The 16,692-nt window shown below is 39.6% G+C and overlaps 1 protein-coding gene across 2 annotated transcripts in view; it reads right to left on the bottom strand.

Moving 5' to 3' along the window:
* Positions 1-1,458: 1,458 nt before the first annotated feature.
* The window catches only part of LOC109040631 (uncharacterized), a 35,239-nt gene continuing 20,005 nt past the window's right edge, over positions 1,459-16,692 (bottom strand). Inside the window, exons 2-8 of one of the 2 annotated variants that reach the window (XM_072303359.1) lie at positions 14,381-14,465; positions 11,849-11,988; positions 9,982-10,103; positions 8,098-8,565; positions 5,938-6,075; positions 3,824-4,042; positions 1,459-2,867 (exon numbers count right to left, since the gene is read on the bottom strand). In XM_072303359.1, coding sequence (XP_072159460.1) covers positions 2,701-2,867; positions 3,824-4,042; positions 5,938-6,075; positions 8,098-8,565; positions 9,982-10,103; positions 11,849-11,988; positions 14,381-14,425 — 1,299 coding nt within the window. In that variant the 5' untranslated portion in view covers positions 14,426-14,465 and the 3' untranslated portion in view covers positions 1,459-2,700. Of the gene's footprint in view, positions 2,868-3,823; positions 4,043-5,937; positions 6,076-8,097; positions 8,566-9,981; positions 10,104-11,848; positions 11,989-14,380; positions 16,670-16,692 lie in introns of those variants that run through there. The other variant, XM_072303358.1, reaches the window with a different exon arrangement.

Raw genomic sequence — 16,692 nt, 5'->3', positions numbered from 1 at the left:
AATAATAAATGAAAAAATAGATAGATAAATGAATAGATAAATAAATAAATAAATAAATAAATAAATAAATAAATAATGCATATTTCCTTCAACGTGCCCATCATATCACCAAAGTACGTCAATGCGCGTCGTTAAAAGACTATAATGGCTCCGTATTTCAATATATTACATTAATTTATCGGTCCACACCATCAACAAGAATCGACTCCGGAAGTACTTGCAATATGCAGTTTTTTCTTTTTCTTCTTTTTTCTTTTTTTTTTGGTATCAAGTTGAATCGTGGGATACTTCATTCGATCGTATATTATGAAGGCAACGTCTACTGGAGAGAAGCTAGGGCGACAAAAATGCCCAAGAATACCAATCCGTTAATAAAGACATCACAGGCATCACAGCAACTCAGGAAACAAGTCTAAAATGTGGGTCTCACTTCGATAAAAACCATACATAGTTTATTTTAATGGTCAGTCGTTCAAGTGAACTGATAGTGTAAGTGGAGTAACCAGACGATAGTGGAGCAGCAACAGACTAGATCTCTGATTTGCATCTTAAATAAAATTTCGAATTAGAGACTTGATGAAAGTGAAACGAACTCTCCTCATTGCGCAACGAGAGATAATTTTCCGTGCCCGTAATATTTGATGCTTCAAGCCTCGAGGGCTACATGAGCAACACAGCCGAAGATAGGAGAGACTTTTTCGGGCCTCATGCCCTCGTGTTTTAACTTTTTCCCTGAACTTGAGGCATGAGCAAAGCATTGCGAGTTCACGCCTTGCGCCATCGCGCCTTCAATTTTGCAGAGCAACACGGACATCCATTAAGCCCGAATAGTTGTATCTCTGCGCCGTCATCAACGCACGCTTTTTTCCCGCTCTATTTCCATGTGTTGCTTCTGTTTGTCTTATTTTGTGGTGGTTCTTCAAGGGTTTCATGGTGTGGCCTCTGCTGTAGATAGAATTTGAATGGCATCTGTTTTCCCTCGCTCCACTGAAAGGGCATGACATAAATCCATTCCCTAAAGGCCTCCCACACGAAATAAAAGAATCTAAAAGCGTGATTCCGCGAATTCTTTCATATTGTTAACCAGAAATTTTGTACAGAGTGGAAACTTTTGGTGACTCAATCTATTCATGTGGTGCAGTGCCACGCACAGCCCTCATAAAAACAAGTTTCCCAACTTGAATAGATTTACGATGAGCGGTATGAGTACGTGTTTTTAAGTACCAACTGTCCTTCGTGGAATACCTACATATAATCAGCTTCTACCTTGTTTGCGTGTCCTTTGGTGAGTGAAAAAAATTCATCGGATGCGGAGGCTAAGTCTTGGATGCCAGCAAATTGGGCGATAGAGGCCTTAAAAAGGGGAACTTTTTAAAATCTGTTTTTCTGTTTTTCTGGGAATTCTACGGATAATGGAAAATATTAAATGAGAGGAGGAAACAAATGAAACAAATTGAGTTGACTTGCGTTTGGATGATTCCGTTTATTCTTAAAATATTCTTAAGTACTACATTAGGGGTGGTGCCCTCTGACCGCTTCGCGGCATAACCCCCCGAAACGCTTTCACCCTCAGACGTCATGCATATATTTTATTTTTTTTATTTATTTATGTATTTATCCTTTTATCTATTCATGATAAATTGGTACACTTTAAAACAATACAAATTGTTACAGTACATGTCAGATAGTTTACAACAATTTATAAGAACAAGTTGACATTTCAAAAATTCATCTATAGTATGACAGGCTTTAGCATAGCAAATAACATATTTTTGGCATTTTTGAGGAAGGCTCTATTATCTTCAATACCTTTAATTAGTTTTGGCAGTTTATTAGAAAGCCTGGCTGCTTGAAAACAAATGGAACTACAAAATTTGACGGATGTAACAAAGGACAGTTGAACATCGCTCCTATCTCTGGTCGTATATGAAGGGACATTTTTTAATGTGACAAAATTGTTTTCATTATCCCGAACCAATTTTAAAAGTTCTAAAATGTAGATTGACACTACAGTTACCAACAGTTACTTACAGTTACACCACCTACGTCATGCGGTGCTCTCATTATCTTATATTACACAGTAAAATTAGCTATGAATTTGAATTTTTGGATGTGAAAGGGTTTTTAGCTCTACAGAAATCATAATTACAATCTTACCCCTAAAGATTCGATAATTTACAAACAATTGAGCTTTAAAAAAATCTCAAAATACGAGTATGTCAAGCCAATCTCAAGTTTGCGATTTGAATAAAGTGTAGTTTTCAGAGGCAATAAATTCTAAGTTTTTACCTTTCATATTTACGGGGTGAAAGTTGTTTATTTCCCACGAGACCTATTTTATCGTGTCTATTGATGGCCAAAGTGTGGAACCATGTTTTTCCATTACGATGTTGCCAAATTTCCGCTCTTATTCTATTCTTTGGAGGAAAAACAATCCAATTTTATAGCCTAAAATTTATACAAAATATTCTACCGACAGAAAATACATATCAAGGAAGTTCTTAAGAAACTACGTTGACGTGTATTGCAAAAAATAACAGAAAATGACAGGAATTCCGCAACGCATAGGGATAGTCGAAAACGGAGAAACGCGGTTCCCCACCTTTGACATCGCTAATCGAGAAACTTTAATTTGAAAACGTATGTAAGACTAAAGCAATATCTCAGAAACTTGAGTGTAATTGCGTGCACGATTAAATATCAGTCAGAATCAGACGGAATCTTGCCGTAGTTATCGACTACGCAACGACAAGTGGGACATTTGAAAGGGGTTGTTTTTCTGATCTCCTCGGTGCAACTAAAACAGAATTGGTGCTTGCATGGTATGTACCGTGTATTCTGCACTCTTTCACAGCATATACAGCATGCTGTAAGAAAGAAAAGAATCCAAGTCAACACAAATAAAGTCAGACATTCAAACGCACTGAGACACGTAAAAATGAGAAACATGGCCGTAACACCTTGCAGCTTTTGAATTCGTTCGGCACATTCGTGGCTCAACAGTCAACAACACAGGAGGATGTCTATTGCTGAATATAAGGAAATATTAATGCAGTAAGAGATTCCGCACTAATTTTTAAATTGATTCCAGTATAATAAAGCTGTTGAAAGTCACATGGATTTGTAGTTTGTGTACTATTTTGTAAGTAAAATTCAGCAAGAGATTCAATTGAGCTGCTAGTATTCTCCAACACCGACTTCCAAGGTTCAAGAGAGGTCTCTAAGTTAAAGCGGTAATTATTTTAAAGCGAAGTTTAAACGAACTGCCAAAAAAGCTTCCACCATGGCCAAGATGCTAGTAGAGGGTCTCTTCTTGTCTCTGGGGGACGTAACCCCCCCCCCCCCCGTCTGTGACATATGACGATACTAATTGTATGTATTAACACTAGAAGGAACTATGTGCACAGGGTTTGCGCGGGACATAATTCCCTTTAGCATAATACATCCAATTGGACACATTTATGCTAAAAGGAACTGTGTACACAAGGTTTGCGTGCAACGTAGTTCCTTTTAGCATAAATACGTCCAATTGCGGACCGAGTGGCGCAACCAACTTTCAAAAGTCGTCTCTGATTCGCCAATCCGCCTGGTGCCCATTTTCTGGAGCCCTTGTGAAAAATAACCCGGGGTTCAATTTTCATCGAAAACATCTCGAAAACAAGGAACAGTTTATGAGTCGGAGATTTCAACAATCAGTTCTCCAGGTTTTTCTGAAAGAGATTGGTGGGTAAATCATGACATTTTTTTATGAAACACCTCTAACAGTTTGACCTGGAATTGTTTATCAAGAATGCTTTAAGAGGAGATTTTAAAGTGGGCTTACTGTCATCGGCATCTGCGTCCTCGGTCGGTGTATCAGTCGGATAGGGCGGTACAATTTTCTTCGGTTTTGGAGGCGGCGGCGCCGGCCGCGGTGGTGAGGGAGGAGGACTGTAAAGGGCGCCCCGATGCCGAGGGCGACCGGTCACTATTCCCGAAGAAATTGAGGGCACGCCCGCGCCCCCGCCTCTGGTTGGTGAGGGGATACGAGCTGCCGGTGGGGCTGTTGCAACAAAAAAGGCTTCATCAAAACTCTACAAGAAACAAGGACTAAGGCCACCAATAATAAAAAGAAACACATAAAATAAAATAAAAAGCCCGGGACGTTTCGGAGGGATCACCAGGGGCGTAGCTAGGAAATTTTTCTGGGGGGGGGGGGGGCATGGGACCACCTCTCGTGGTGAAGAGAGCGGGGGGAGGGTGAAGAATGGAGGATCCCCTTTTTCTGGAGGGGCCACGAGATTTCTGAGGGGGGGCAGCCCCCCCCCCCAGGACCCTCCTAGCTACGCCCATGGGGATCACACCCGCATTTTCAACCGGCAAAACAAGAAAATTAAAAGAAGGACACTATGAACCTCACCGTTGTTATCATGTGAGACTGATAGTGCAACCAAAATAAACGAGCAAGTGCAACTTGAAAACTTTCCATCACCCCCCATACCTAGCGGGCCGATTATTGAGATTTAAGGGGTTTAATTGAGGGTATAAGATAGGTGAAGGAACGGTATGCGAATTTGGAATGGGATTAGTCTTACAGGCTATTTGAAGAAGAAAAAAAAGTTTCAATAACCAGCCCGCAAGGATAGTATGAACTACATTTTGCGATTAGGCACTAGAATTACTAACTTGCTTAAGCAAGCAAAAAGCAATGATTTTGAAAAATTTCGAAAAATTTCAAGGAAAAATATTTATGACATTTCACATAAATAAACATTTTGTCGAAGGAAATTTGGCAACTCTCGAATGTTCATCACGGCAGTATTGTGTTTCTGTTCTCCCGTGGAATGATGACTTCCTAAGCTGAGGTGTTGACTAAAATTTTTACGCTTCCTCTGAAATAGCTTCCTCATAACTATCGACTGTTTTAAACAATTACGTAATTTCAATTTTCCTGTTTCAGCTGAATGGGGCGGTTCTTTCAAATTATGGATTTATGGAATTTTAAGAGAAACTCGACCTGGAAAGTTTAGGTATTATTACTCTCTTTGGTAACACAACAACAGGATGCTTACTTAGATTGATACACAAAGAAAGACAAAGGGAAAATGGAGCGATTCTATTGGCGGAAGCGAGTGGTTCAAATGGACAAAGGAGTTCGGGAATAGATCAACTAACGGCAACCCACGAGAAACCTTACAGTTAGTCTATCATTTCCCCTCTCAGTCAACGAGAACCACCCGATTCCTTAATAGGATTTTCCATTCGTATTCCTCTTCTATCGCTTTCTCTACAGCTTTCTCTATCGATTTCTCTATCGCTTTCTCTATAGCTTTCTCTATCAACTTCAATAATCAGCTCGCTGAACGTACATAAGCTCCTACGAATTTCCTGAGGGCACCTTCAGAGGATCCTCGAATTGCTGCCGCAGATGCACGTAGAAGCGAGTCAATGCAAGAAGCTAGACAGAGTAAGAAAGACTCAAAAGCTTACATCTTCATTATTTTGATACACGGAAATTCAAAAGTGGCTCTGTTGATTTCCTCGTTAAACTTTCTCTCTGAAGCACCCCCGAAAATTCATTTGATGACGGTATAAACATCAAAATTTTGCAGTTTCACATGTACAGTCAGGAAAGATATGACCAGCCTCTTCCAACACGGAAAAAATTAAATTGCTGATTTAACAATTCAATTGCTAAAAAAAATCACTGCAATAGATTTGACAACGAAAAAATGCTACTTTAATCACCCCCGTGGTTAAATTAGCTTACAATAGTGGTTAAAGTAGCATTTTTTCTGTTGTGAAATTTACATTGAAATATTGCAGTCACTTTTTTTTAGCAATTGAATTAATAAGTCAGCAATTTAATTTATTCGCGAATGGCTCAATCCTCGGTACACGGTCTAACTCTATTAATCCTTCTTTTGAACTGTCGGTAGATACGAGTAAATCTCTTACCTTCAGGCAATCGTTCCAAAACATCAAGGAAACCACGATATGCAATGGGTAGATAGCGAATGGGCCTTGGAGGATCATAGCCTATATAATCTCTCAGTGATGTTCTTGATGTCCAAATTTGTGTCCGATACAGATTACCTGCAGAGAAAAATCGTCCATACATTAACGCAAGCATGTCGTTGTTCAAATTTTGTGTTTGTTTACTAACCAGATATGGAATAGGGCTACGCGATTGGTCAGTTTTGCTGGTCACAGACTCGTGTAACGGTGCTGGATTCTTGTGGATTGACTAAAAATAATACACAACTCTTTATGTCTAATATTAACCGAAATATCGCGCTCTGTAGAATTCGGTTCATGACGTCACCCACCGCGGTAGTGACGCCCTTCTTGGTTTCTTCCGCACCTCGCTTTCATCCGAGTGTCACGTTGAGTATAACCAGTGCAATAATGTGTGTCTCCTTGACTGATGAAAGCAAGGTGGAAGAAATAAAGGCTGTCACTATACCGTTGCGGATGACGTCATAAACCGAATTTTCCAAAGCGCGATATCTAGATTTATATTGAACGTAGAAAGTCGCTGTTTGGACAGATCTGATTACTTTTAGCTGATCTACAAGAATCAAGCAAGCACCAAAACACGATTCTGATACTCAAATCTTTTTATAAAGAGAATCTAGTCATGACGGTCTGTGGATGGACAGTTTGACCGGATATAAAGGCGGACTCTCAGTGTAACGTAAGATACATCTCCTCCATTACGGTTTCAACTTTGAGAGCTTTTTTTTAGGGTGGGTTTTGATCCCGGAGAAAACTAGTGTTACCATCGTGTTTCTTGCGAAATCTTACACAAAAAATAGCAATTAAATCGCAAATCCTTGTCACATTCGAGAACTCCATTTGATGGCATAGAAATATATCTCATTGATTTTCGCAGAACCAATTAGACCACCGACCTTGCTGACGACGTCAGATTGATAGCTCAGTTTGATCATGAAATCCACGCTTTACTCCTCCGACTCATTCCAAGTCCAGAATACTTTTTTCAAACTTTGAATTTCAACATGAGAAAATGCACGACTTGTTGAATTCAAAAAATACCCCCCCCCCCCCGAAAATGTGACTGTGCTTCCTTGTTGAATTCGATCAATTTGCGATTGGGAACTTTTCGACTTTGGTTAAATTAGGATCTTTCGTCTAGGAAACGAAGAAATGATGACCACGGCAACGCCGCAAAATCCAGAGCCCGATTTAGAGCGAGTGCAACAAGTGCATCCACACTGGGCGACTTTTTCAGAGGGCGGCAAATTAGCGGATTTTTTTTTTTTTTTTTTTTTTTTTTTCAATATTATTAATTGAAATTGGCCGTATTACGGCCAAACGAGACCAGAGACAGGTGGGAAAGTAGGGGCGCGCTTGTTAGTCGAGGGCCGCAAGAATGAACGGGAATTATAGAGCGCCAGTGACGTCAGCGGCAACGACGGGGACGAGGAGATTTAAGATGACGTCATATGAGCCCTGTCCACAGGTTTCTTGACACATGCCCCTGGCTCATGGGTGCCGCATTCAATGGAGATGTTGCATATGTGAGGAATTTGTGATTTGATTATTGATTCTTATGTAAAAGTTCGCGAGAAACACGATAATGCCACTGGTTTTCCCTGAAATCAACTCCCAAGCTCAAAAAACGCTCTCAAAGTTGAGACTGTAAAAGAGGGGATATCTCACGCAATCCTGAGAGTCCACCTTTACATCAAGATAAACTATATTAGCAGGGTTGCCGTGTTCTCAGTTTTAGAGACCCCAAATAAAGTGGCAGTCCTGTCAATGTATTTGCTCCCTATCTTTGCATGGAGAGTTTGTCTTGATGTAGAGGTGGGCTCTCAGGATAGCGTGGGATATCCCTTCCATCACGCCCTCAACTTTGAGAGCTTTTTTTGAGCTTGGGAGTTGATTTCAGGGAAAACCAGTGGCACTATCGTGTTTCTCGCGAACTTTTATACACAAGAACCAATAGTCAAATCGCAAATTCCTTACACATGCAACATCTCCATTGGGACGTAGCTCCGTTTGACATAATGGAAAAGCGGGATTTTACATTTCTCGGAGGGGCATGACGCCCACTTTTACATGATTTACATTGTCGCTCATTCAACTCACCAGTGGCCACGTCGAACTCGACATCATGATGAAGGAGGACCGGCGGTCCCTGGATACGACTCATGGTCTCGGCGACCCTCGTGAGGACGATCAACAACGAGACTACAGACGGCTCTGCCTCAACCGTTCTCATAACATAGATACCCCTCCACCTAAACAGTTCCGTCCTGACATTAATTTCTCCGGATGGTATCGCTCTAAGTCCCGGGATTCGGCTCAGCCGTTCGAAAATTTCATCCGAGGGCAGTGGGGTGGTGGGGTCAAACTGAGGCGCGTATTGGTATTGCCGAGGCGAGGGTGGCTGATAAGTCCTTCTGTCTCGATCGTATGAACTCATTCCTTGGAATCGAGGAACCATAGGTCCAGTCCAACCTGTAAAACTAGATTGTCGCGGAACGGGAGCAGGTGGAGGAGGTGCTGATACACTCGCAACTCTTGGCACACCAGGTCCTCTAAAGGCTCCACCTCCTGTTTTAAATATCGCGGAAACAATGTCAATAGGTAGATCAAAATTTTCTTTTGCATCAAAGCTGAACAGGTCTGGTTTGCGCAACTGTCCTCCTTTTGTTGGGAGGAAGGACAGTGGTGCGCTATCGTGAGAATATCAAAATAGACCACCAGACAAGGTACGAATTTAAACAATCTGAGACTAGTTTTTCACCAGAATTTCACGCAGAACACGACTCGCGCAACGAAAATTACTGAAATTAACTCCTTACGAAGGTATAACGCTTTTATTTCACATTGGTTGCGAAGAATTTTAACTGCCCGCTCACAAGAAACTTAAGGCTCTACGTGAGTCAAATCGAGCACTACAACGGTTTCAGCAAGCTTCTCAAACGAGCAATGTTCATTTCCCGCTGTGTGTTATTCAAACTATGAGCAATTTGCTATAGCTGAGCCGAAGCGTCAAGATTGAGGTTGCCAGATTTTATATCGCAGAGACTGTCATGATAACGTTTAGCGCGCGATATGAATCACGTAGAGCATTGAGTTTTTATGAGCGGGTGGTTTACCGCATCAAGAATCATTAATTTATCTTGATTTCGGTAATTTTCGTTGTGCGCATTGTGTTTTAAGTGAAATTTTGGGTAAGAAACATGTATCAGAATGCTGAAATTTGTACCTTGTCTAGTGGTCCATTGTATCGAAAATTTTGAAGGCTATACAAATTAAATGAAGTAAAGAAATGACCGTTTCCTTAAGTATGTACAGTATGGGAGCTATCCAGTCAAAAGAACTTTTCAAATTTAAACAAGCATGTTGAAAGTTACACTTAAATACAACCGCACTCGTTTCGATGCCCGGACAGACACCATCATTAGCACAAAAACAATAAACATTAACAAATTCAAATATGATAGCATCTGAAAGCGGAAAAATACAACAAAATGAAAAGCATTTTACAATTTTACAAAAGCCAAGAGAAAATTGTAAAATCCTGTTCATTTTGTCGTTCATTGTCCGTGCATACCCAAAAGAACACAAGCCTCACAGAGTCCTCGTCAACGTAGTTATTATTTTATTTTGCTGTGCAAAGAAAGGATGCCGTACAAATTTTCAGGCGTTGCTATATTTCTTCCAATAAACAAAGATTTTATAAGGAAAATTTTGAATAATTTCAAATCAATTTTACACTAACTTGTACACGAAATTCGATCCATATTATCTGAAAATGTTGAGGCAAAATGCTCTTGACTCTCCTCACAAATAAATATTTTGTGGCAACTGTCTAATGTTCATATGGCGTTCATCCTTGGCACGGCAGTATCTATAAATACGGTCATTTTAACGGAGTAGGTAGACCCGAAGTTAAAAAAAAAAAATTAAAAAATTAACCAACTTGAGACAGACTCTACTAAGTTACATAAGAATCGTTCTCACCCGGCATTACTTGTCCAATAGGCATGGGTCTCGTTCCTGGCGATTGCGAATCATAAACAGGGGTGCTTCGGTCCCATGTATTTGTAAGTATCTGCTGGAGGTTAGTCCTGCGCTGGCTGTCCCTGGAAATTTTCCATCAGTATAATTAGTTTCCTCCATCATCCCAAGTCGTTCAAAGGAGGGACGTTAACCAAGTATAACTTTATAATCGAAATGTAATCGCATTGTATTGCGGTAACATTGTATCATTCTTACAACGCTTTTTAAACATTTTATTATTTTTTTATCAGCATTTGGTACATTCTTTTTTCCCTTAAAAAATTATAATTTGATTAGAAAGAAAATTTAAGTGCTTCAGGAACTCAAATTTTACGAAATTATTTGGAAAGAGGATTACTTTATAACGTGTCAGTTTTGTAGACATAAAAAAATATTTCCGGAACTTGATGGACCAAATTTTAGTCCAAATTTCTGAAAATTTTGACCCCGAAAGAGGGAAAGAAGAGGGGGGAAAACGATATAACTCAAGATATTGAAGTAGTTTTCTTTTTAAAATTATGAAAAATTTGATTTTCATGATAAAATAAACTGGGGACCGATTAAAGGTGTTATGATTTCATTAGAATTCTGCACCATCCATAAGCTAATTGAAAATTGCAATACGATCAAAATTTCGTTAAAAATTGTTTTTAGAAAAAATTATGACAATATTAGAATATATTGGGCTCAATATTTCGGAAGTAGAACACAAAGTAACCTGAACGAGCTGTTAATATTTTTTGCTTAATTTTTTCAGGGGTTAAGAATTGGCGAAGTCTTTGGGTTAAAAATATGTAACCTCGTTTAAGGAAATTTTCTTCATACCCTAGTGTCTCAGAGTAACCTACGGTTTCTGTCTATTTCACAAAAAAATTGACCGATCAACCAAGTCCTTCTGGTTGCTCTGACCGAAAAAAAAGTAATGCAGAATGATCCAAAGTAAATACGAACATTTTATAACTGTATAGTCAATGCATTTATAATTCAAAGATATTTTTTTTCGAGACTTTAACGCAGATAAGGAAAATAGAGTATACTCTTATACCATGGATTGTCTTTCTTGTAAACATCAAATAATCGGAAATTTTGCTTTATCCCAGTGTGAGGTCCATTTTTGCAGTATTTCATCATCAGTGCATACATTTCAGCAGTGCAACAGAAGTTTTAAAATATGACGTTGACTAGTTTCCCTAAGCAGAAACAAAGTATGATGGGAAGTCTACAACGGCGCAAACGGAGATACTTGGTTTCGTACTTTGGGCATCGATGTGGTGACCCTAATCTACAGTGCTGAGAGAGGACGCCATATGGACATTGGCATGAGATGGCATGAATTAATTTTGGATCTGAGATTCTGGGGCTGGGGGATACTAATCTGTAACTTTTCATAAAAAATAAAGAGAAATATTTTCTTTCCAAATTTAAAATTTTTGGAAATTTGTTATTAAAAAAAAGAGAAAAACTAATGAAAACTTGCAAAATTACACCACCGAGGAAAGATTCAATTTGTAACGAATATTTTTGGAAATCGAGAGAAGACGGAGATTTGACCGCCGTGACGTATTATTTCTATCATTTTCCCCCAATTCCGCGGCGTTTGAAATACCTTCGAGTATTCTGACCTTTTAAAAGTGGGCTTGTGGGGATTTTATCCCCAAAAATTCGCATTTATCCTAATGGAATCTACTCAACTGGTACTCGGAGAATATTAAATAAAAACACTAAGTTTATAGTGACCCATTTTGTGTTGAGAATTTGAAAAAATGAGGAGCATTTACCTACGACACTCATTTTGTGTTGAGAATCTGGAAAAATGAGGAGCATTTACCTAAGACACCAATTTTGCTCCGGAGCACGTTGAAGTGCAAGTGATCGGGCCCGAAGATCCAGCTGGGACTGAGATTCCCTGGGTTGAGGCACTGGAGGTCTGGGGTCACTTGGGTTGCGACCCCACGAATGAGATTGTAGCTGCAATTGGAAATTCAAGGTTTCAAAAACAACGCAAATAACGCAATAGCACTTCAATCAATAAAATATTAAAACACTCACAAGTCTGATTGTTCTTTGTTGAACCAACGCGTTTCGGCCTGTCCGGCAATTACTTGGCAGAAGACTTTTAGGAGCCGTTCAAGTTTTTCCGAGCCGAGAGAAAAAATATTCGGTTTTTATTGACCTTCGAGCTTTTTAGGTTCTAATTACCAAAGTTTTTGGAGAACTAGATCATTGTTTTAGTTTAACAGAATTCAACTCTTAAGGTAGGAAACTTTGCTTATTTGAACCGAAGAAATCCGGTGTTTGACATGAACCGAAATTCAGTCTTTGCGACCCAAATTTGTTCGTCAATGTAAGTAAGGCTGTCTGATTCTGATCCGGGATTCCCACTTTCCTCCTGTAAGACAGCTCTGAAACTATCTCGGATCTCCAATTTTGAAATATGTATCCTCGAGGTTCGACCTCACTTACAATTTATAGAAAATTAGGAATCCTGACAAATGGATAGGAAAAATTATTTCCATTGAAAAAATATCATGATTTTTCGTGTCTGTTTTTTTTCTTTTTTATAAAAATGGAATCTCACGTAATAGTAGGCTTATCCCTCTTGGCTCTCCTCGTAAGACAAGTAGGATAGACTCAGACACCCCCCTACATCCTCGAAAAGCCGCCCTTAAGGGGCAGTTCAAAAAATTCGTAACGCTAAATTCCGGTTTTTTCGACATCCCTCTCTTCTGTATCTCTCTCGCACGTCACAGGACCTTATGCCTTAACAAGTAAAAACAACATTGCATAACGTTCTTCTTGATCCCGTCTTCCCCTTCAGCGTTACGTATTTTATGAACGGTCCCATAGGGCTTTTTAAATACATTCCATGAACATATTTTTTGTTCATTTTTCTATTGAAGGGAATAAAGGTTGATTGCAGATTTTTCAAAGGTCCATAAAAAACGCAAAATTCCAGTTTAGCCATTGTAATAGGTATGGCTCAATGCGTGTAGAAAACACGGAACACCAGTGTCTGACTTTGTTTGAGAGGGCATTTGTACTACTCCCGCGGGAGCGCGCTTAAAGTTCAAGCTTCTATTTGTGAAAGGAAACATATCTATCTTCCAGATAAGCTCTGAGCTAAGTAAGAGTCCTAGTATTCTGGGGCTCATCTAGCCATTGGACCTGCTCCCTTCTCCTTAAGGGAGACCCCGTTCACATTTCGCAAAGATATGTTAAAAGTGCAAATCGCCGTGGAACCTCCATCGGAGTTTCGTTGTTTTTGCTTAGCAGAAAAACAATTGCAGTTCGTGCGTCAGAATCGTTCAAGTGCGTGCTTTCAGTTCATCGATCTTAGGACTAAAATCTCGTCAAAAGTGAAATTCTTTTTTTGTCAGTTCATCGATCTTGGGACTAAAATCTCGTCAAAAGCGAATCTCTTTTTTTAAATCTTTTTTCTCCCTTTTATTCTTTTTATTTTTAAATGTATTTCAGACGCAAACAACGAAGTCCGACCAAATACCATATATACTGCATTTCAACTTTTTGCGAATTATCATTGCGGCACTTTCCATGAATTTTCCCGAAATTTTAAGACATGCACCCAAAACAGATCAAGTCAGAATGTTGCTTAGTCTTATGCACAAGGTGTGTATAGTCAAAACAAAACGTCGATTTGCAGAAAACGTGGGAAATCGATTCAAGTTCCGAAGAAGTAAATTATGTGAACTTGGTTAAGACTTCACGAAACACAGTGTGAACATCCGCATTTCTATGTCAAAATATCAACGGTTAAAGTCGAAATGTCCTCAACCCCATTTTAATGTTTAAAATTCCCCGATAGTTGTTTTTATTATCATTTCTATTTTAAATCTGCACAAATTTTGGAGCAAGTGAAAATATCCACAGAAAAAAGGTTGGCCCATTTCCGTCTAAAAAAATAAAGAGACACTTTTTTTTAATTTTGACGGAAATTTTTTTTTTTTTTCGGGTCGGTTTAAAATGAAACGTGAGAAAAAAATTAGAAAACATGGGATGCAGATAAGCTGATGTTGTTTTCTTTGCTCAGTTTCTACTATGTTGTTCTTCGCTTGAGAATGTTTTTGCTGCGTGCTGAGTTGATTTTTTGGCTGCGTAAAAACGCTTAATTTAACATTGTACGGGGTTGTAAAAAAAGGGGCTGGGATAAATCCTGCATGAGCATTGTGCAATTCTGGAGCAACATTTGATTCAGTTAGGTAATCCTTTTTTACTTATTTTTTATTTGATTTTTATAATTTTTGCATCAGATTTTGCAGGTACATGTATTTCACACGGACGTTTACACACTCGGAGGGAAAAATTTCGAGCAGAGGATGGAGTGAGAAGAAAACAAACTCACCGCATAACAGCCGCCGAGGAAGGCGAGAAAAGCCCAAAATCGCATCTTCGGATGAGACGAGTGGATAAGCAATCAAAAGCTGCGTCTGCGAGAGAATGAAATCGGAAAGAATGTTACCCCGCATTTATAGGAATTTTCTGCTTTAGCCGCTGAAAAAAAGCGCGTGCCAAAAGTACCATCAATTTCGCTGCGCCTGCGTCTGGTTTTGTTAAAAATTCGCGTTTATCAAGGTTGCTCCAAGAGGCCATGAATAAGGGGACCATTTCAATTTGACATGTCTCGTGGGGCCTCGCATTCGGTGCTCTAGTTAAGGATTTTTCATGCAGGAGGGGGAAAGGTCCAAAAAGGGGGGGGGGGGCGTTTGGGGTCGTGAGGATTGGTCTAGACAGATCAGCCCCTGCACGCGTGCTCAAAAAAGTGAGCGGAGTTGTTGAGATATGATTCACCCTGTCACAAGACTGCCCTGGCGTGCTGGTGGAGAGAACGGTAACAACTAGATTTTTGATATCTCTCCCCGCAGCGATTTGGTTAAATTCTCGAAATCGGCTTTCAGACGAGGTATTAATAGAATCAGTGGTGGTTTTTCAAGTTGCTAACACTCTTTTCCCTCCTTTAAAATTCACTGAAAATATCGATTTTAGGCGAGGCAAGCCGAATCACCAAGAATCGATTATTTTGCAGACATTTATATGGAGGGAAAACAGTGTTGCCAACTTTCTAGAATCACCACTAAATTGAGGCACCGCGCAACATGTTTTCCTTTAAAACTGACACGATGAAAAAGAATCACACAACGAGAAGTCTGAGAATTGACTTAATTAAATACAAGTGTTTAAGGAGCAGCGCGGTTAGATGGGAAAACTGCAAGTTACGTTATATGTACGATCCGACTTCAACTTGATTTGTGTTAAAAATATTGGTTGAAGTTGATTCATGAATCTCAGAAGTTGATTTTCGCACATTAGGGGATCGTAGTCTACGTCAGAGTTTGAAGAGGAAAAAACTGTGACGTTCCTTTATAGCTGAGGCCTACTGTATAGTGAGCCATTCGGTGAGTCAGCCAATGAAGCAATATTCTTCTTTTTTGCGCAAAAAGAGTGTTTTAAAAATTCAGACTTGCCAAAAAAAAAAAAAAAAAATTACGTAATTACCGTCAAAATAGCAATAAATTTAACATTCCACATAATTTCACTAAGAGTTTTATACTAGAGGATTATCTTCGGCTGTATTTTGCAAAAATGTGCCTTTTCCTGCTCACGTCGAAACATAAAAGTTGTCGGTTGTTCATCTGACTTGCAACCGCTAAAGCAAACTGGAGATCACACAGGGGATTTTAAGAACCAAGTTTTACCTGGGTGAAGTGTCATGACGGGATGTCCGAGGGTTTTCACTTACTGAGAAATGGGACCAAATTAAAGTTGTTTTCTAGAGAATATGGCTCAAAAATCACCATGAGTGCATCGGAAAAGTCTTAAATACACTTTTACCTTCACAATCTGGGTACAAAATATGCGTTTTTTCAAGCTTTTCGCCTCGAATACGACACTACGGCACAGATGAACATTACGTGAGAGAGGTCGTTCAATTCAACTTTTACGCACTAGCATGCTCATCACAATATGAACGTGGCTGATGTTTATGCGTGCAAATCGTGAAGTAGTGCCTTGGTCTTTGTCAACACGAGGAAAATGTAAGTATAAATACGCCGGTTAATCCAGTATCATAGCTGATATTTTGGCGGGCTGGCGTCGGCCATTTTGAATAATGAGTATTGCGTAGCGTCCTAGGCCTTGTCTCCACGAGCCATTTCACGGGATATGTCCCAGGGAAAAATCCCAATTACAAAGTCGGTACACTACAAATACGCACTAAAAGTAATGAATGAATCAATATTTTTCCCAGTACCGAGTATGGTCCCTTTACCCCTAGGACCAACTGAGAGAAGAAGAATACTTGAAAGCGAACTATACGATATTTTGTTAAATACTCCACTGTTCGTGTTTGTTTGGTTAAAATAATGTCGTGTCTAATAGTCAATCGTTATTTGAATCCCGTGTAAACACTCGATTTCTACTAACTTATCTCCCCGCGCAAACTTGTCGCAGGACCGTATGAGCCCCGTCCCGTGCAGACGGTAACTGGGAAAAATCCTAGAAGTTTCATTCTTGCGCGATGCGAACGTGGGACAAATCCCATGCATACGTCCCGTGGAGACAAGGCCCAAAAGAGCATAGATTCGATGGAAAGACTCCGCTTACGAAATGTTAACGTAGTATCTCTTTTGAAGCGGTAAACTTAAAAAACCGCATATT

The sequence above is a fragment of the Bemisia tabaci genome, chromosome 8 (genome assembly GCF_918797505.1).
Source record: "Bemisia tabaci chromosome 8, PGI_BMITA_v3".
Classification (NCBI taxonomy): Eukaryota; Metazoa; Arthropoda; class Insecta; order Hemiptera; family Aleyrodidae; genus Bemisia; species Bemisia tabaci.
Note: the sequence above shows the minus strand (reverse complement) of the source record. Positions and strands in the feature narration are given on the sequence as shown.